Below are 20,982 nucleotides of genomic sequence, written 5' to 3' on the forward strand. Positions count from 1 at the left end.
GACATCTACTACATTATCTGTACTCAGAGATATCACTGTGTTATCTGTGGTGTTACATAGGACTGCAGGTGACTACTACATTATCTGTACTCAGAGATATCACTGTGTTATCTGTGGTGTTACATAGGACTGCAGGTGACTACTACATTATCTGTACTCAGAGATATCACTGTGTTATCTGTGGTGTTACATAGGACTGCAGGTGACATCTACTACATTATCTGTACTCAGAGATATCACTGTGTTATCTGTGGTGTTACATAGGACTGCAGGTGACTACTACATTATCTGTACTCAGAGATATCACTGTTATCTGTGGTGTTACATAGGACTGCAGGTGACAGCTACTACATTATCTGTACTCAGAGATATCACTGTTATTGGTGGTGTTACATAGGACTGCAGGTCACAGCTACTACATTATCTGTACTCAGAGATATCACTGTGTTATCTGGGGTGTTACATAGGACTGCAGGTGACATCTACTACATTATCTGTACTCAGAGATATCACTGTTATCTGGGGTGTTACATAGGACTGCAGATGATTATGAGATTTGATGCAGTTATTCTGTATCTTGGTAGTTCTGATTGGTTGTTGGGGGTCATGTGACTTGTTAGGTTCTGCGCAGTGGTGGTGGATGTGGTTGGCGCTGTAGACGTTTGCGCCCTTATTGATCCCATCAGTGATGATTCTTCTGCGTCTGGATTGTTGTGAATAATAATTTGCGCCATTTCTAACCCCTTGTGACCACAGGAGGCGCTGTTCCTCCGCTGTGATGGACGCCCTCCGCCTGACCTATTTACCGGCTGTTCTGCAATGGTTTGCGTCATTTTTTTCATCTCGGGATCGGCAGCTGCGTCCGGCTCCGCTCTCCTCCCCCGGGATCCGTTTTATTAATGGAGCTTCGTCTCTCCCGCCCGTTTCCTCGCCGCCGCTGCTCTTAGATGAAGCTGCAGTCCCTGGGGGAGGGGGGTGATTGGTTGTGGAGCCCGTGTGGCGTGTGCCGCGGGGAGGGGGCGGCACTGAGGATTCTGTATAGAGAGCGGTAGGACCAGCGGTAATGGGGGATGCTCTGGGGGTAATGGGCGCAGGTCTGTGGATAATGGGCGCAGGTCTGGGGGTAATAAGCACAGCTCCGGGGGTAAGGGGCGCAGCTCTGGGGGTAATGGGCGCAGCTCCGAGGGTAATGGGCGCAGCTCCGGGGGTAATGGGCGCAGCTCCGGGGGTAATGGGCGCAGCTCCGGGGGTAATGGGCGCAGCTCCGGGGGTAATGGCCACAGCTCCGGGGGTAATGGGCGCAGCTCCGGGGGTAATGGGTGCAACTGTGGGGGTAATGGGCGCAGCTCCGGGGGTAATGGGCGCAGCTCTGGGGGTAATGGGCGCAGGTCTGTGGATAATGGGCGCAGCTCTGGGGGTAATGGGCGCAGCTCCGGGGGTAATAAGCACAGCTCTGGGGGTAATGGGCGCAGGTCTGTGGATAATGGGCGCAGGTCTGGGGGTAATGGGCGCAGCTCTGGGGGTAATGGGCGCAGCTCTGGGGGTAATGGGCGCAGCTCCGAGGTAATGGCCACAGCTCTGGGGGTAATGGGTGCAACTGTGGGGGTAATGGGCACAGCTCCGGGGGTAATGGGCGCAGCTTTGGGGGTAATAGGCACAGGTCTCGGGGTAATGGGCGCAGCTTTGGGGGTAATAGGCACAGGTCTAGGGGTAATGGGCACAGCTTTGGGGGTAATAGGCACAGGTCTAGGGGTAATGGGCGCAGCTCTGGGGGTAATGGGCACAGCTCCGGGGGTAATGATGGGTGCAGCTCCGGGGGTAATGGGCGCAGGTCTGTGGATAATGGGCACAGCTGTGGAGGTAATAAGCAAAGCTGTGGGGGTAATGATGGGTGCAGCTCCGGGGGTAATGGGCGCAGCTCCGGGGGTAATGGGCGCAGCTTCGGGGGTAATCGGCGCCGCTGTGGGGGTAATGGGCGCCGCTGTGGGGGTAATGGGCGCAGCTCTGAGGGTAATGGGCGCAGCTGTGGGGGTAATGGGTGCAGCTGTGGGGGTAATGGGTGCAGCTGTGGGGGTAATAAGCACAGCTGTGGAGGTAGTGGACACAGCATCAGGGGTAATGGGCGCAGCTTCAGGGGTAATGGGCGCAGCTCTGGAGGTAGTGGACACAGCATCAGGGGTAATGAGATGTCGCAGTGTTGTGATGAAATATTTACAGTGCGGGGGTCTCTGTGGTCGGATTCATGTACGGAAGAGATGGATCATGCAGCGCCGGGTACCGCTGAAATGTAACGCCGCATGTGACACTGTGTGATGGGAGGTAACACGGCCCACTGCGCATGCTCATGCAATGACACAACACACTGCACAACGCTCTGCAAGACACATCACCCTGCACAACACATCACACTGCACAACACATCACACTGCACAACACATCACACTGCACAACACATCACACTGCACAACACATCACACAACACATCACACTGCACAACACATCACACTGCACAACACATCACACTGCACAACACATCACACTGCACAACACATCACACTGCACAACACATCACACTGCACAACACACTGCACAACGCTCTGCAAGACCCATCACCCTGCTCAACACATCACACTGCTCAACACATCACCCTGCACAACACATCACACTGCACAACACATCACCCTGCACAACGTACATAACCATACACAACGCTCTGCAAGACACATCACACTGCACAACGCTCTGCAAGACATCACACTGCACAATGTTCTGCGGGACACATCACACTACACAACGTTCTGCAAGATGCATCACACTGCACAACACTCTGCAGGACAAATCACACATAACCATACACAAGACATCACACTGCACAAAGCTCCGCAGGACACATCACACTACCCAACGCTCTGCAGGACACATCACACTGCACAAAGCTCCGCAAGACATCACACTGCACAATGCTCCGCAGGACACATCACACTGCACAAAGCTCCGCATGACATCACACTGCACAATGCTCCGCAGGACACATCACACTACCCAACGCTCTGCAGGACACATTACACTACACAACGCTCTGCAGGACACATCACACTGCACAATGCTCCGCAGGACATCACACTGCACAATGCTCTGCAGGACACATCACACTACGCAATGCTCTGCAGGACACATCACACTGCACAATGCTCCGCAGGACACATCACACTACCCAACGCTCCGCAGGACACATCACACTGCACAAAGCTCTGCAAGACATCACACTGCACAAAGCTCTGCAAGACATCACACTACACAACGCTCTGCAGGACACATCACACTGCACAATGCTCCGCAGGACATCACACTGCACAATGCTCCACAGGACACATCACACTACACAACGTTCTGCAAGATGCATCACACTGCACAACACTCTGCAGGACAAATCACACATAACCATACACAAGACATCACACTGCACAAAGCTCTGCAAGACATCACACTACACAACGCTCTGCAGGACACATCACACTACACAACGCTCTGCAGGACACATCACACTGCACAATGCTCCGCAGGACACATCACACTGCACAATGCTCCGCAGGACACATCACACTGCACAATGCTCCGCAGGGCACATCACACTGTACAATGCTCCGCAGGACATCACACTGCGCAATGCTCTGCAGGACACATCACACTACGCAACGCTCTGCAGGACACATCACACTGCACAATGCTCCGCAGGACACATCACACTACACAACGCTCTGCAGGACACATCACACTGCACAATGCTCCGCAGGACATCACACTGCACAATGCTCTGCAGGACACATCACACTGCACAATGCTCCGCAGGACACATCACACTGCACAATGCTCTGCAGGACACATCACACTGCACAATGCTCCGCAGGACATCACACTGCACAATGCTCTGCAGGACACATCACACTGCACAATGCTCCGCAGGACACATCACACTGCACAATGCTCTGCAGGACACATCACACTACACAACGTTCTGCAGGACACATCACACTGCACAATGCTCCGCAGGACATCACACTGCACAATGCTCTGCAGGACACATCACACTACGCAACGCTCTGCAGGACACATCACACTGCACAATGCTCCGCAGGACACATCACACTACACAACGCTCTGCAGGACACATCACACTGCACAATGCTCCGCAGGACATCACACTGCACAATGCTCCGCAGGACACATCACACTGCACAATGCTCCGCAGGACACATCACACTGCACAATGCTCCGCAGGACACATCACACTGCACAATGCTCCGCAGGACACATCACACTACACAACGTTCTGCAGGACACATCACACTACACAACGTTCTGCAGGACACATCACACTGCACAATGCTCCGCAGGACACATCACACTACACAACGCTCTGCAGGACACATCATACTGCACAATGCTCCGCTGGACACATCACACTACACAACGCTCTGCAGGACACATCACACTGCACAATGCTCCGCAGGACACATCACACTGCACAATGCTCCGCAGGACACATCACACTGCACAATGCTCCGCAGGACATCACACTGCACAATGCTCCGCAGGACATCACACTGCACAATGCTCCGCAGGACACATCACACTGCACAATGCTCCGCAGGACACATCACACTACACAACGTTCTGCAGGACATATCACACTACTCAACGCTCTGCAGGATCTTGGGCCGCGGCTCCTTGGACGTTTCTATTTTCGGCCTCCTCACTATAAATAGGCGTCTGTGCGGTGAGGGGATTTGCGGAGCCGCTTTTGCCGCCATTCTTAGCAGCTTCTTGACAAGGAATTGAATTATTTAGCAGTAAGCTCAGGGTTGTCATTCATAGCACATGTGGTGGGGTCTCCCGATACCGTACATCCACCTCTTACAGAAGGCCGCTCACCCTTAGCAACCAGTCACAGGCCCCATAGCAACCAATAACTGCGCAGCTGTCATTTTACCGCTGCAGTGTGAGAAATAAAAGCTGAGCTCTGATTGGTTGCTATGGGCAACAGAGCTGCCGGATTTTACCTATTGATTTAAGTGGGGAATGTTCTAGAAAACGCGTTGAAAAATATATGTGACCTTTCAGTTCTGTAAGAAAGCGTCCAAGCAAATCAATGTAAGCTCCACAAAGACCTGGGGGGAATCCTCGCTGTGCAAAACTACAGCTCCCAGCATGCCTGCACAGCTCTAGCTTCAGCCTTATCTGACCAGGCATGATGAGTTGTAGTTTTGCAGCAGCTGGAGGCAGCAGGTTTGACATCTTCTCACAATACTTCACATTGTTGCGGATTATTCTTATGTATATAGTGTATACTCCATTACTGCAGGCCCCAAAAAACAAACAAAACATATAAGGCCTTCATACAGGATGCTTTTCCATCTACTAAATCTCGGCCTAGATGTCCTCAATGGACTACTTATTTTTTTTTATAAACTTAAATGCATTGTACAAGTATGTATGCGGCGTGATTCCTACACTGTTATATGCACGCTCACTCTCATTTACACACTGCTTTATATGCACGCTCACTCTCATTTACACACTGCTTTATATGCACGCTCTCTCTCATGTACATGTGCTCTCTCTCATTCACAGACTGCTTTATATGCACGCTCTCTCTCATCTACATGTGCACTCTCTCATTTTACAGACTGTTTTATATGCACGCTTTCTCTCATTCACAGACTGTTTTATACGCACGCTCACTCTCATTTACAGACTGTTTTATATGCACGCTCTCTCTCATTCACAGACTGCTTTATATGCACGCTCACTCTCATGTACATGTGCACTCTCTCATTTGCAGACTGCTTTATATGCACGCTCACTCTCATTTACAGTCTGTTTTATATGCACGCTCACTCTCATGTACATGTACACTCTCTCATTTACAGACTGCTTTATATGCACGCTCACTCTCATGTACATGTGCACTCTCTTATTAACAGACTGCTTTATATGCACGCTCACTCTCATTTACAGTCTGTTTTATATGCACGCTCACTCTCATTCAGAGACTTTTTTATATGCACGCTCACTCTCATCTACATGTGCACTCTCTCATTCACAGACTGCTTTATATGCACGCTCACTCTCATTTACAGACTGTTTTATATGCACGCTCACTCTCATTTACAGACTGTTTTATATGCACGCTCTCTCTCATTCACAGAATTCTTTATATGCACGCTCACTCTCATTTACACACTGCTTTATATGCACGCTTTCTCTCATTCACAGACTGTTTTATATGCACGCTCACTCTCATTTACACACTGCTTTATATGCACGCTCTCTCTCATTTACAGACTGCTTTGTATGCACGCTCACTCTCATGTACATGTGCACTCTCTCATTTGCAGACTGCTTTATATGCACGCTCACTCTTATTTACAGTCTGTTTTATATGCACGCTCACTGTCATGTACATGTGCACTCTCATTCACAGACTGCTTTATATGCACGCTCACTCTTATTTACAGACTGTTTTATATGTACGCTCACTCTCATGTACATGTGCACTCTCTTATTCACAGACTGTTTTATATGTACACTCACTCTAATGTACAGGTGCACTCTCTCATTCACAGACTGTACACTCACTCTCATTCACACACTGTTTTATATGCACGCTCACTCTTATTTACATTTGCTCTCTCTCATTTACGCACTGTTTTATATGCACGCGTAGTCTCATTGATACACTGTTTTACACACTTGGACCATGTTCAGACATTGTAAAACACTGGCCGTTTTGTGCCCCGGCCGGTGTCAGTGAAGATTATCCTGGCCGGTGCTGCAGCATTGGACAGATGATCTTCATTTCTGTTGAATTGGGATGCGGGCGCATCCGTGTGCGCCTGCATCCCAATTCACCGCTGCACACAATGAAGCATGCATCCGGAGCCGCACTCTCCATTGTTTGAACTGACACAGATGGAATCCCGACCAGAGAGTATACTATGTGTATACGCTCCAGCCAAATTGCAAATTGTGACAATGGCCATGACTTATGCTAAACATACATGTGAACATGGCCTTAAAGTGTACCTGTCGTTTGGAAAAAATTTTTGACAAGTCATAGAGTTTTGGTTGGTCCGAGTCTGAGTGTTCAGACCTGTACCGATTGGGAGAGCGAGTCGGGAAAAGACCCAGCTCTATGTCATGTGATCAGTCAGGGTCTGACTGATTGCCTTGTGAGTCTATGGAGCCAGACTGATATCACATGACACAGTGTGGGGAGCGGACACTGCAGCACAGTCCTCTCTCTGTTCGTACTCCCGTCTGAACACTCAGATCTAGACTGATCAAAAAGTTTGATATGTCTCTATGATGTCTCTATGACATATCAACTGACAGCGACACTTTAAGGCCCTATCACACTAAACGATTATCAGCCCCACTTGGCCGATTACTGACTGTCCTGGCCGATAAGTGTTTAGTGTAATAGTGTATGTGGAAACATCTCAATGTTTGCAGTGATGGTCTTCAGCGCGTCGCTCTTTGCAATAGGATCTGCGCCTGCAGATTGCCGCTGAATTCAGTGGGCTGCCCGAACGATCTAAGGATTGTTTGAGCGGCCCCTTCAGCTGCTCTTTGCTCGCTACCTTTGCGTGTTATGGTAGCAAGGAGGGGGGAAAGAGGGGGAAGCAAGCACTAAACCAACAGGTGGCATCCTCCGGATTTTGGGCCTTGTAATACAGTCTTTACTCTCACTTATACACTTTAAAGCAGATCTGTACCTCCGAATATGCCCCAAAACCCTGGTACCGCAACGTTGTCTTCATTACTCTGGGCCCCATTCGCTCACATTTATACACTGTTATACAAACGCTCACCCACATTTATACACCGTTATACAAACACCCACATTCATACACTATAATGCACATGCTCACCCACATTTATATACTCTGTTATACACACACTCACATGTATACACTCTGTTATACACACACTCGCTTATATCTATACACTCTGTTATATGCACACTCACTCACAGGTATACACTGTTATATGCAAGCTCACCCACATTTATACACTCTGTTACACACACACATGTATACACTCTGTCATACACACGCTTACATTTATACACTCTGTTATACACACACTCACATGTATACACTCTCTAATATGCACACTCACGCACATTTATACACTCTGTTACAGGGGCGTAACTAGAAATGGCTGGCCCCCCCCCACCCCCCCCCCCCCCCCCCCCCGACTGACCACTAAACGGTCAAGTGAAGTCATGACTACATAACTGCTAGCTCTGGTCAGGAGTGCTTGCAGTTAAAGGGACATTTGCAAAACCCAGGAGACCAGCAGGGCCACCCGGTGCTGCAAATGATGACGGCTCAGGGGGCCCAGTGTATTGCAGGAGCAGGCCATGGGGCCCCCTGATACGGCGGGCCCCATTGCAGCCGCCATGGCTGCTATAGTGGTAGTTACGCCCCTGCTCTGTTATATGCACACTCGCTTATAGATATACACTCTCTTATATGCACACTCACTCACAGGTATACAATCTGTTATATGCGCACACTAGCTTATATTTATACACTGTGCTATATGCACACTCACTCACATGTATACACTCTGTTATATGCAAACTAACGCACATGTATATACGCACACACGCTTATATCTATATTCTGTTATATGCAGACTCACTAACATTCATACTCACGCACATTTATACACTGTTATACGCACATTTGCTTATATCTAGACACTCTGTTATACATGCACACTCAGTCACATTTATCCCTTCTTTTACATGCACGCTCGTCCTCATTTCCTTCATACTTTGTGGCAGGGCTTCTTGCCTTTTCGAGGTGTCGGGGGTGGATATGACACATCTGCTTTCGGCTTTGCTCCTCATTCAATATTCTGCATTTTGCCGCCTTGCGCATTTCCTGCGTGTAATTATGTAAATTGATTCGTCAGAATAAACGCTCGGCTATCACTTCTTTTTAGAGGCTCTGGCGCAAATCAGTCGTCCAGAAAATTAGAAAGCCTTTGTTTGTTTAATTCCGTCTGTGTTAATGGCTTAATCAGCGCCGAGATCTGGCGGGCGTGCGGATCGCGCGTCTTAAGAAGGATCAGGGGTAATTGAAAAGATTCCTTAGTCTGAACGTGCAAGACGTTATCACCCATAGAGACTTATAGGAGCTTATACAAATAGTGCAATGGTAAAGAGAACAAACAGATATGAGCCAATAGTCGTGTGCGCATTTGTGTGGATAATACATTCACTGACAGCAGATGAGCTGCGTCTATCGCAGTTACAGGGTCCAATGGGACGCAACCGTTAGCAGCCGCCATATTGTTGCCACCATGTCCACTCATCCTCTTCTTTCCTTTTCTCTGCAGATGTTCGATTGGATCACACACAACAAGGAGGTTTTCCTGCAGGGTCACACGGAGATTGGAATGAGCTACCAGCACGCCCTCGACCTGCAGACCCAGCACAACCACTTTGCCATGAATTCCATGGTAAGTCCCCGACTTCTGGTGATAGAAACCTAATGGTAATGTGTGATAGTAAGGATAAAACACAGATACATGGCTGGTAATGTGGTCGGAATGTGGAAAGTAAGAGAGCAGGAGGCTGTAGTGTGGATAGTAAGAGAGCAGGAGGTTGTAATGTGGATAGTAGAGAGCAGGAGGCTATAATGTGGACAGTAAGAGAGCAGGAGGCTGTAATGTGGATAGTAAGAGAGCAGGAGGTTGTAATGTGGATAGTAGAGAGCAGGAGGCCATAATGTGGACAGTAAGAGAGCAGGAGGCTATAATGGGGACAATAAGAGAGCAGGAGGTCATAGTATAGCCAGTAAGAGAGCAGGAGGCCATAATGTGGACAGTAAGAGAGCAGGAGTTCATAATATGGACAGTAAGAGAGCAGGAGGCTGTAACATAGACAGTAAGAGAGCAGGAGGCTGTAACAGACAGTAAGAAAGCAGGATTCTGTAACAGACAGTAAGAGAGCAGGAGGCTGTAACATAGACAGTAAGAGAGCAGGAGGCTGTAACAGACAGTAAGAGAGCAGGAGGCTGTAACAGAGACAGTAAGAGAGCAGGAGGCTGTAACATAGACAGTAAGAGAGCAGGAGGCTGTAACATAGACAGTAAGAGAGCAGGAGGCTGTAACAGACAGTAAGAGAGCAGGAGGCTGTAACATAGACAGTAAGAGAGCAGGAGGCTGTAACAGACAGTAAGAGAGCAGGAGGCTGTAACATAGACAGTAAGAGAGCAGGAGGCTGTAACGGATCGTAAGAGAGCAGGAGGCTGTAACATAGACAGTAAGAGAGCAGGAGGCTGTAATGTGGAAGGTAAGAGAGCAGGAGGCTGTAACATAGACAGTAAGAGAGCAGGAGGCTGTAACATAGAGAGTAAGAAAGCAGGAGGCTGTAATGTGGAAGGTAAGAGAGCAGGAGGCTGTAACAGAGACAGTAAGAGAGCAGGAGGCTGTAACATAGACAGTAAGAGAGCAGGAGGCTGTAACATAGACAGTAAGAGAACAGGAGGCTGTAACAGAGACAGTAAGAGAGCAGGAGGCTGTAACAGAGACAGTAAGAGAGCAGGAGGCTGTAACATAGACAGTAAGAGAGCAGGAGGCTGTAATGTGGAAGGTAAGAGAGCAGGAGGCTGTAACATAGACAGTAAGAGAGCAGGAGGCTGTAATGTGGAAGGTAAGAGAGCAGGAGGCTGTAACATAGACAGTAAGAGAGCAGGTGGCGGTAACATAGACAGTAAGAGAACAGGAGGCTGTAACATAGACAGTAAGAGAGCAGGAGGCTGTAATGTGGAAGGTAAGAGAGCAGGAGGCTGTAACAGAGACAGTAAGAGCAGGAGGCTGTAACAGAGACAGTAAGAGAGCAGGAGGCTGTAACAGACAGTAAGAGAGCAGGAGGCTGTAACATAGACAGTAAGAGAGCAGGAGGCTGTAACATAGACAGTAATAGAGCAGGAGGCTGTAATGTGGAAGGTAAGAGAGCAGGAGGCTGTAACAGAGACAGTAAGAGAGCAGGAGGCTGTAACAGAGACAGTAAGAGAGCAGGAGGCTGAAACATAGACAGTAAGAGAGCAGGAGGCTGTAACATAGACAGTAAGAGAGCAGGAGGCTGTAACAGACAGTAAGAGAGCAGGAGGCTGTAACAGAGACAGTAAGAGAGCAGGAGGCTGTAATGTGGAAGGTAAGAGAGCAGGAGGCTGTAACATAGACAGTAAGAGAGCAGGAGGCTGTAATGTGGAAGGTAAGAGAGCAGGAGGCTGTAACATAGACAGTAAGAGAGCAGGTGGCGGTAACATAGACAGTAAGAGAACAGGAGGCTGTAACATAGACAGTAAGAGAGCAGGAGGCTGTAATGTGGAAGGTAAGAGAGCAGGAGGCTGTAACAGAGACAGTAAGAGCAGGAGGCTGTAACAGAGACAGTAAGAGAGCAGGAGGCTGTAACATAGACAGTAAGAGAGCAGGAGGCTGTAACAGACAGTAAGAGAGCAGGAGGCTGTAACATAGACAGTAAGAGAGCAGGAGGCTGTAACATAGACAGTAATAGAGCAGGAGGCTGTAATGTGGAAGGTAAGAGAGCAGGAGGCTGTAACATAGACAGTAAGAGAGCAGGAGGCTGTAACATAGACAGTAAGAGAGCAGGAGGCTGAAACAGACAGTAAGAGAGCAGGAGGCTGTAACATAGACAGTAAGAGAGCAGGAGGCTGTAACAGACAGTAAGAGAGCAGGAGGCTGTAACAGAGACAGTAAGAGAGCAGGAGGCTGTAACATAGACAGTAAGAGAGCAGGAGGCTGTAACAGAGACAGTAAGAGAGCAGGAGGCTGTAACAGAGACAGTAAGAGAGCAGGAGGCTGTAACAGAGACAGTAAGAGAGCAGGAGGCAGCTAAGTGAGGGAGGGGAGGCAGCTAGTAGGATGTAGTGAGAGAGCGGGGGTCTCGGTCTGTGTGTGGTCCTTTGTCTCCATCTTACTCCCATGACCCTATATGAAGGCCTGGCGTGTGGAGTGACCCGTGTCGGCCATCACCCACAGACCGTGTTACATTTACTGCAGTCATCTACATGTGTGGACAGTCACTCAGCTGGAGACCCTGTAATACCCTTCCCTGTAAGACTGGTGTTATCCCCCGCGCCCTCATCCCCGGGGGTCACAGACATGGCGGCAGAGGTCACTGGGGGAGACTCACTAAGTCTCTGCCGGTCTTGTCTAGTTTTACGCTGTCATAGTGTACAACAGTAATAATAAATCCACCCATTGTATGGTATCATGCTGGATCTTTTGTTACATAGGACTGCAGGTGAGAGCTCCTGTGTATCACAGCTTGCCAGTCTAGTGTGTCGGGGGGCTGCTGTTGTCTGTATGCTCAAACCTAAAGGGGGGGGGGGTTGTTTGGGATTAAAAAACAGCACTAAAACTGGCGCCACCCCTGTCCTCAGGTTGTGTGTGGTATGACGTCTCTGCTCCATTCACTTCAATACAACTGAACTGCAATACCACAAACAAACTGAGAACAGATGTGGCGCTGTTTTTGGAAGAAAGCCGTCATGTTTTTGTAATCTTGGAGAATCCTGATTTATTTAGAGCACAGCAGGTTTCCCAGCATGCTCTGTGTCTGTATAGGATGGAGCAGTAACACCCACCCCATGTTGTATAGAGCCGCTCCAGAACTTTATGAGGACCTGGGGCAATGAGCGGAGGCTCTGAGAATAAATGGTTGATTGAGAGCTGGACGGGAGACCTCATAAAGACGTCACCTGATCCCCGGGAGGGGGGGGGGGGCAAGAACATGATATCATAGAAGTGACAAAGGGATCTGTTCAGACCTGACACCTCTCTGCTGGGGAAATATTACATTTTGCTACAGCTCTATCCAGTATGGACAATGCTCTGTGAGCCTAGACTGTACATTTGTTACATTTTGTTCCAGTATGGATAATGCTCTGTGAGCCTAGACTGTAAATTGGTCCCAGTAGTATCCAGTGAGGACAATGCTCTGTGAGCCTAGACTGTACATTTGTTACATTTTGTTCCAGTATGGACAATGCTTTGTGAGCCTAGACTGTACATTGGTCCCAGTAGTATCCAGTGAGGACAATGCTCTGTGAGCCTGGACTGTCCATTTGTCCCAGTATTGACCAGTGTGGACAATGCTCTGTGAGCCTGGACTGTCCATTTGTCCCAGTAGTATGCAGTGTGGACAATGCTCTGTGAGCCTGGACTGTACATTAGTCCCAGTAGTATCCAGTGTGGACAATGCTCTGTGAGCCTGGACTGTCCATTTGTCACAGCTGTATCCAGTGAGGACAATGCTCTGTGAGCCTGGATTGTACATTTTGTTCCAGTAGTATCCAGTGAGGACAATGCTCTGTGAGCCTGGACTGTACATTTGTCTCAGTATTACCCAGTGTGGACAATGCTCTGTGAGCTTGGACTGTCCATTTGTCCCAGTATTACCCAGTGTGGACATGCTCTGTGAGCCTAGACTGTACATTTGTCCCAGTATTACCCAGTTTGGACAATGCTCTGATAGCCTGGTCTGTACATTTGTCCCAGTAGTATCCAGTGTGGACAATGCTCTGTGAGCCTGGACTGTCCATTTGTCCCAGTATTACCCAGTGTGGACAATGCTCTGTGAGCCTGGACTGTCCATTTGTTCTAGTAGTATCCAGTGTGGACGATGCTCTGTGAGCCTGGACTGTCCATTTGTCCCAGTATTACCCAGTGTGGACGATGCTCTGTGAGCCTGGACTGTCCATTTGTTACATTCTGTGCCAGTATTACCCAGTGTGGACAATGCTCTTTGAGCCTGGTCTGTACATTTGTCCCAGTAGTATCCAGTGTGGACAATGCTCTGTGAGCCTGGACTGTCCATTTGTTCCAGTAGTATCCAGTGTGGACGATGCTCTGTGAGCCTGGACTGTCCATTTGTCCCAGTATTACCCAGTGTGGACGATGCTCTGTGAGCCTGGACTGTCCGTTTGTTACATTCTGTCCCAGTATTACCCAGTGTGGACAATGCTCTGTGAGCCTTGACTGTATATTTGTCCCAGTATGACCCAGTGTGGACAATGCTCTGTGAGCCTGGACTGTCCATTTGTCCCAGTATTACCCAGTGTGGACGATGCTCTGTGAGCCTGGACTGTCCGTTTGTTACATTCTGTCCCAGTATGACCCAGTGTGGACAATGCTCTGTGAGCCTGGACTGTCCATTTGTCCCAGTATTACCCAGTGTGGACAATGCTCTGTGAGCCTGGACTGTCCGTTTGTCCCAGTATTTCCCAGTGTGGACAATGCTCTGTGAGCCTGGACTGTCCGTTTGTCCCAGTATTACCCAGTGTGGACAATGCTCTGTGAGCCTGGACTGTCCGTTTGTCCCAGTATTACCCAGTGTGGACGATGCTCTGTGAGCCTGGACTGTCCGTTTGTTACATTCTGTCCCAGTATGACCCAGTGTGGACAATGCTCTGTGAGCCTGGACTGTCCGTTTGTCCCAGTATTTCCCAGTGTGGACAATGCTCTGTGAGCCTGGACTGTCCGTTTGTCCCAGTATTACCCAGTGTGGACAATGCTCTGTGAGCCTGGACTGTAACGGTTAGAATTCTGCATATCACAGTCTGTTGTTGTGTGTCTTGGTCTCGCCCTCCTGTGTCAGATTGTCAGCTCTGCGGGCCAGGACAGAGTTACGGCCTTGCTCCCCCCCCCATCCCTGGTTTATATTTAGATTTTCCGGGTCTATTTCCAGCCTTGGAAGCGACTGATCGCGTCCGTAATGAGACTCTCTGGAATGCGGCGTCCTGGCAGGAGTCGACAAATCGCTTACATCTGCCGCCCCTGATTAGGCGCGCATCTTTTCACAATTATTTACAAGACGCCGGAGGGGAGAGCGGAGCGCGCCGATGATACGGAGAGCCGGGATCCATCCTGGACTCCACCAGTCCCGTACCAGGAGAGTCCCGGCGAGAGGCTGCGATTTCAGGAGCGTCTCCTGCACGTGGCCCGACAGCTGTAAATTCTGCTGCCTCAGACTTTTAGGGATAATGTTGCGGCCCCCGGGGACCCAAACTATGTTCAGTAGAGAAACCGTTTATAGCTGTTCCCGTTAATTAAAGGGGTCCTCCGACTAAAATCATCTTCTTTTAAATCAGCTGGTTTCAGAAAGTTATATAGATTTGTAATTTACCTCTAAAAATCTCCAGTCTTCCAGTACTTATCAGCTGCTGTATGTCCTGCAGGAAGGGGTGTAGTCTCTCCAGTCTGACACAGTGCTCTCTGCTGCCACCTCTGTCCATGTCAGGAACTGTCCAGAGCAGCAGCAAATCCCAATAAAAAACCTCTCCTGGACAGTTCCTGACATGGACAGAGGGGACAGCAGAGAGCACTGTGTCAGACTGGAGAGAGTACACCACTTCCTGCAGGACATACAGCAGCTGATAAGTACTAGAAGACTGGAGATTTTTAAATAAAAGTAAATTACACATCTGTATAACTTTCTGACACCAGTTGATTTGAAAGAATATTTTCTCCAGAACTTCTTTAACCCCTGCAGGGAATATCCCAGCATGACTGAGTGCCAGCTCCTGGGGTCCAGCGTAAGGTCCGCATTATGTCATGTGACCTCTACTAACCTGTAAGGGTTCAGACAGACTTCCCTTCCAGCCACATCTAGATATCATATCTGCCTGCAAAACTACAACTCCCAGCATAACAGGCAGAAGCTGGAGATGCTGGGAGTTGTAGTCCTCTTTCAGCTGATTCAGACTGACAGGCGGATGATGAGATCACGCCCGACTTCTCATGGAATTACACTGCGGTGCTCGGCCTGATTAATCTTCTTTATTAAAGAAAATTGCAGACGAGTCAGTGAGGTGAAAGTAACTAAAGCAAACAGAGGATGAGCGAGCGGGGAGTGAGGCCTCAGCTGCCGCCCTCTGGCACTTGTAGTTCTCCAGGCTGTGTGATTGCTGGGCTCACTGTTCTGCATCATTTTACAGTTACAGAAAATGCAGCAAGTGTTTGCTGGTCCTCAATTCAGTCACCTCCAGAGCTGCACTCACTATTCTGCTGTTATATCATGTCTTATCCCCCAGCCACCTCCAGAGCTGCACTCACTATTCTGCTGTTACATCATGTCTTATCCCCCAGTCACCTCCAGAGCTGCACTCACTATTCTGCTGTTATATCATGTCTTATCTCCCAGTCACCTCCAGAGCTCTGTGCAGACACTGAATCAGTAAGTTACATTGGGAGATGTGAGCTTTGTGCAGACACTGAATCAGTAAGGCATATTGGGAGATGTGAGCTCTGCTCTGTGTAGAATGGTAAGACATGGCAGTGAGATGATATAGAGTTACTGAGCTGTACATGGAGTCTTGTTTCATCCCTGTGTACTGTGCAGGTCATTGCAGTCTGTTGCTCCCTGTTATCAGCCCCTTTCCGTGCGTTACATTGTATGATATGCAGGATTTGTATATGTTATGTGACCGGTCGCTCGTCCCCTCTGTGACGTCATCTTTCTTCCTGTATATGTTATGTGACCGGTCGCTCGTCCCCTCGGTGACGTCATCTCTCTTCTTGTATATGTTATGTGACCGGTCGCTTGTCCCCTCTGTGATGTCATCTTTCTTCCTGTATATGTTATGTGACCGGTCGCTCGTCCCCTCTGTGACGTCATCGCTCTTCCTGTATATGTTATGTGACCGGTCGCTCGTCCCTTCGGTGACGTCATCTTTCTTCTTGTATATGTTATGTGACCGGTCGCTCGTCCCCTCGGTGACGTCATCGCTCTTCTTGTATATGTTATGTGACCGGTCGCTCGTCCCCTCGGTGACATCATCTTTCTTCTTGTATATGTTATGTGACCGGTCGCTCGTCCCCTCGGTGACGTCATCGCTCTTCTTGTATGTGTTATGTGACCGGTCGCTCGTCCCCTCTGTGACGTCATCTTTCTTCCTGTATATGTTATGTGACCGGTCGCTCGTCCCCTCTGTGACGTCATCTTTCTTCTTGTATATGTTATGTGACCGGTCGCTCGTCCCCTCGGTGACGTCATCGCTCTTCTTGTATGTGTTATGTGACCGGTCGCTCGTCCCCTCTGTGACGTCATCTTTCTTCCTGTATATGTTATGTGACCGGTCGCTCGTCCCCTCGGTGACGTCATCTCTCTTCTTGTATATGTTATGTGACCGGTCGCTCGTCCCCTCGGTGACGTCATTGCTCTTCTTGTATATGTTATGTGACCGGTCGCTCGTCCCCTCTGTGACGTCATCTTTCTTCTTGTATATGTTATGTGACCGGTCGCTTGTCCCCTCTGTGATGTCATCTTTCTTCCTGTATATGTTATGTGACCGGTCGCTCGTCCCCTCTGTGACGTCATCGCTCTTCCTGTATATGTTATGTGACCGGTCGCTCGTCCCTTCGGTGACGTCATCTTTCTTCTTGTATATGTTATGTGACCGGTCGCTCGTCCCCTCGGTGACGTCATCGCTCTTCTTGTATATGTTATGTGACCGGTCGCTCGTCCCCTCTGTGACGTCATCTTTCTTCTTGTATATGTTATGTGACCGGTCGCTCGTCCCCTCGGTGACGTCATCGCTCTTCTTGTATATGTTATGTGACCGGTCGCTTGTCCCCTTTGTGACGTCATCGCTCTTCTTGTATGTGTTATGTGACAGGTCGCTCGTCCCCTCTGTGACATCATCTTTCTTCTTGTATATGTTATGTGACCGGTCGCTCGTCCCCTCGGTGACGTCATCGCTCTTCTTGTATATGTTATGTGACCGGTCGCTCGTCCCCTCTGCGACGTCATCTCTCTTCTTGTATATGTTATGTGACCGGTCGTTCGTCCCTTCGATAACGTCATCTTTTTTCTTGTATATGTTATGTGACCGGTCGCTCGTCCCCTTTGTGACGTCATCGCTCTTCTTGTATATGTTATGTGACTGGTCGCTCGTCCCCTCGGTGACGTCATCTTTCTTCTTGTATATGTTATGTGACCGGTCGCTCGTCCCCTCTTTGACATCATCTTTCTTCTTGTATATGTTATGTGACCGGTCGCTCGTCCCCTTGGTGACGTCATCTTTCTTCTTGTATATGTTATGTGACCGGTCGCTCGTCCCCTCTGTGACGTCATCGCTCTTCTTGAATATGTTATGTGACCGGTCGCTCGTCCCCTCTGTGACGTCATCGCTTATCTTGTATATGCTATGTGACCGGTCGCTCGTCCCCTCGGTGACGTCATCTTTCTTCTTGTATATGTTATGTGACCGATCGCTCGTCCCCTCGGTGATGTCATTGCTCTTCTTGTATATGTTATGTGACCAGTCTCTCGTCCCTTCGGTGACGTCATCTTTCTTCTTGTATATGTTATGTGACCGGTCGCTCGTCCCCTCTGTGACGTCATCTTTCTTCTTGTATACGGTATGTGACCGGTCGCTCGTCCCCTCTGTGACGTCATCTTTCTTCTTGTATATGTTATGTCACCGGTCGCTCGTCCCCTTGGTGACGTCATCACTCTTCTTGTATATGTTATGTGACCGGTCTCTCGTCCCCTCGGTGACGTCATTGCTCTTCTTGTATATGTTATGTGACCGGTCGCTCGTCTCCTCTGTGACGTCATCGCTCTTCTTGTATATGTTTTGTGACCGGTCGCTCGTCCCCTCTGTGACGTCATCGCTCTTCTTGTATATGTTAAGTGACCGGTCGCTCGTCTCCTCTGTGACGTCATCGCTCTTCTTGTATATGTTATGTTACCGGTCGCTCGTCCCTTTGGTGACATCATCTTTCATCTTGTATATGTTATGTGACCAGTCGCTCGTCCCCTCGGTGACGTCATCGCTCTTCTTGTATATGTTATGTGACTGGTCGCTCCTCCCCTCTGTGACGTCATCGCTCTTCCTGTATATGTTGTGACCGGTCGCTCGTCCCCTCTTCTTGTTGTTACAGAATGCCTATGTCAACATCAACCGCATAATGTCTGTGGCCTCCCGGCTGATAGAGGCCGGCCATTACGCGTCGCAGCAGATCAAGCAGATCTCCACCCAGCTGGATCAGGAGTGGAAGAGCTTTGCAGCAGCGCTGGACGAGAGGAGCACCATCCTGGCCATGTCTGCCGTGTTCCATCAGAAGGCTGAACAGGTGAGGAGGGGAGGGTGATGGTTATACTGGTGGTGGTGATGGTTATACTGGTGATGATGGTGATGGTGGTGGTGGTGATGGTTATACTGGTGATGATAGTGGTGGTGGTGGTGGTGATGGTTATACTGGTGATGATGGTGGTGGTGGTGATGGTTATACTGGTGGTGATGGTTATACTGGTGGTGGTGGTGGTGGTTATACTGGTGATGATGATGGTGGTGATGGTTATACTGGTGATGGTGGTGGTGGTGGTGGTTATACTGGTGATGATGATGGTGGTGATGATTATATTTGTTGGTGATGGATTTATTTTTTTATTCTAGGATCTGTTATTATAGCCCCCCCCCCCCCCGTATATTCTATCATCTGTTACTATAGCCCCTCCCCTGTATATTCTAGGATCTGTTACTATAGCCCCTCCCCTTCATACTCTGGGATCTGTTATTATAGCCCCTCCCCTGTATACTCTGGGATCTGTTACTATAGCCCCTCCCCTGTATATTCTAGGATCTGTTACTATAGCCCCTCCCCTGTATATTCTAGGATCTGTTACTATAGCCCCCCCTCTCTATACTCCGGGATCTGTTATTATAGCCCCTCCCCTGTATACTCCGGGATCTGTTACTATAGCCCCTCCCCTGTATAGTCTAGGATCTGTTACTATAGCCCCCCTGTATAATCTAGGATCTGTTACTATAGCCCCTCTGTATATTTTAGGATCTGTTACTATAGCCCCTCTGTATATTCTAGGATCTGTTACTATAGCCCCTCTGTATATTCTAGGATCTGTTACTATAGCCCCTCCCCTGTATATTCTAGGATCTGTTACTATAGCCCCTCTGTATATTCTAGGATCTGTTACTATAGCCCCTCCCCTGTATAGTCTATGATCTGTTACTATAGCCCCTCCCCTGTATAGTCTAGGATCTGTTACTATAGCCCCTCTGTATATTCTAGGATCTGTTACTATAGCCCCTCCCCTGTATACTCTGGGATCTGTTATTATAGCCCCTCCTCTGTATACTCTGGGATCTGTTACTATAGCCCCTCTGTATATTCTAGGATCTGTTACTATAGCCCCTCCCCTGTATACTCTGGGATCTGTTATTATAGCCCCTCCCCTGTATACTCTGGGATCTGTTACTATAGCCCCTCCCCTGTATATTCTAGGATCTGTTACTATAGCCCCTCCCCTGTATATTTTAGGATCCGTTACTATAGCCCCTCCCCTGTATACTCTGGGATCTGTTACTATAGCCCCTCCCCTGTATAGTCTAGGATCTGTTACTATAGCCCCTCCCCTGTATAGTCTAGGATCTGTTACTATAGCCCCTCCCCTGTATATTTTAGGATCTGTTACTATAGCCCCTCCCCTGTATATTCTAGGATCTGTTACTATAGCCCCTCCTCTGTATACTCTGGGATCTGTTGCTTTAACCCCCCCCCCCCCCTCTATATTCTAGGATCCATTACAATAGCCCCTCCCCTGTATACTCTGGGATCTGTTACTATAGCCCCTCCCCTGTATACTCTGGGATCTGTTACTATAGCCCCTCCCCTGTATAATCTAGGATCTGTTACTATAGCCCCTCTGTATATTTTAGGATCTGTTTCTATAGCCCCTCCCCTGTATATTCTAGGATCTGTTACTATAGCCCCTCCCCTGTATACTCCGGGATCTGTTACTATAGCCCTCCCTCTGTATACTCCGGGATCTGTTACTATAGCCCCCACTCTGTATACTCTGGGATCTGTTACTATATCCCCTCCCCTGTATAGTCTAGGATCTGTTACTAT

The 20,982-nt window shown here is 48.9% G+C and overlaps 1 protein-coding gene across 6 annotated transcripts in view; it reads left to right on the forward strand.

Annotated features, from left to right (window-relative positions):
- Window positions 1-20,982, forward strand: part of KALRN (kalirin RhoGEF kinase) — a 237,598-nt gene that overhangs the window by 89,507 nt on the left and 127,109 nt on the right. For all 6 annotated transcript variants that reach the window (XM_069982465.1, XM_069982466.1, XM_069982467.1 and 3 more), the window contains exons 6-7: window positions 9,415-9,537; window positions 18,994-19,185. In XM_069982465.1, coding sequence (XP_069838566.1) covers window positions 9,415-9,537; window positions 18,994-19,185 — 315 coding nt within the window. The remainder of the gene's footprint in view (window positions 1-9,414; window positions 9,538-18,993; window positions 19,186-20,982) is intronic.

This window comes from Dendropsophus ebraccatus, chromosome 9, assembly GCF_027789765.1.
Source record: "Dendropsophus ebraccatus isolate aDenEbr1 chromosome 9, aDenEbr1.pat, whole genome shotgun sequence".
Taxonomy (NCBI): Eukaryota; Metazoa; Chordata; class Amphibia; order Anura; family Hylidae; genus Dendropsophus; species Dendropsophus ebraccatus.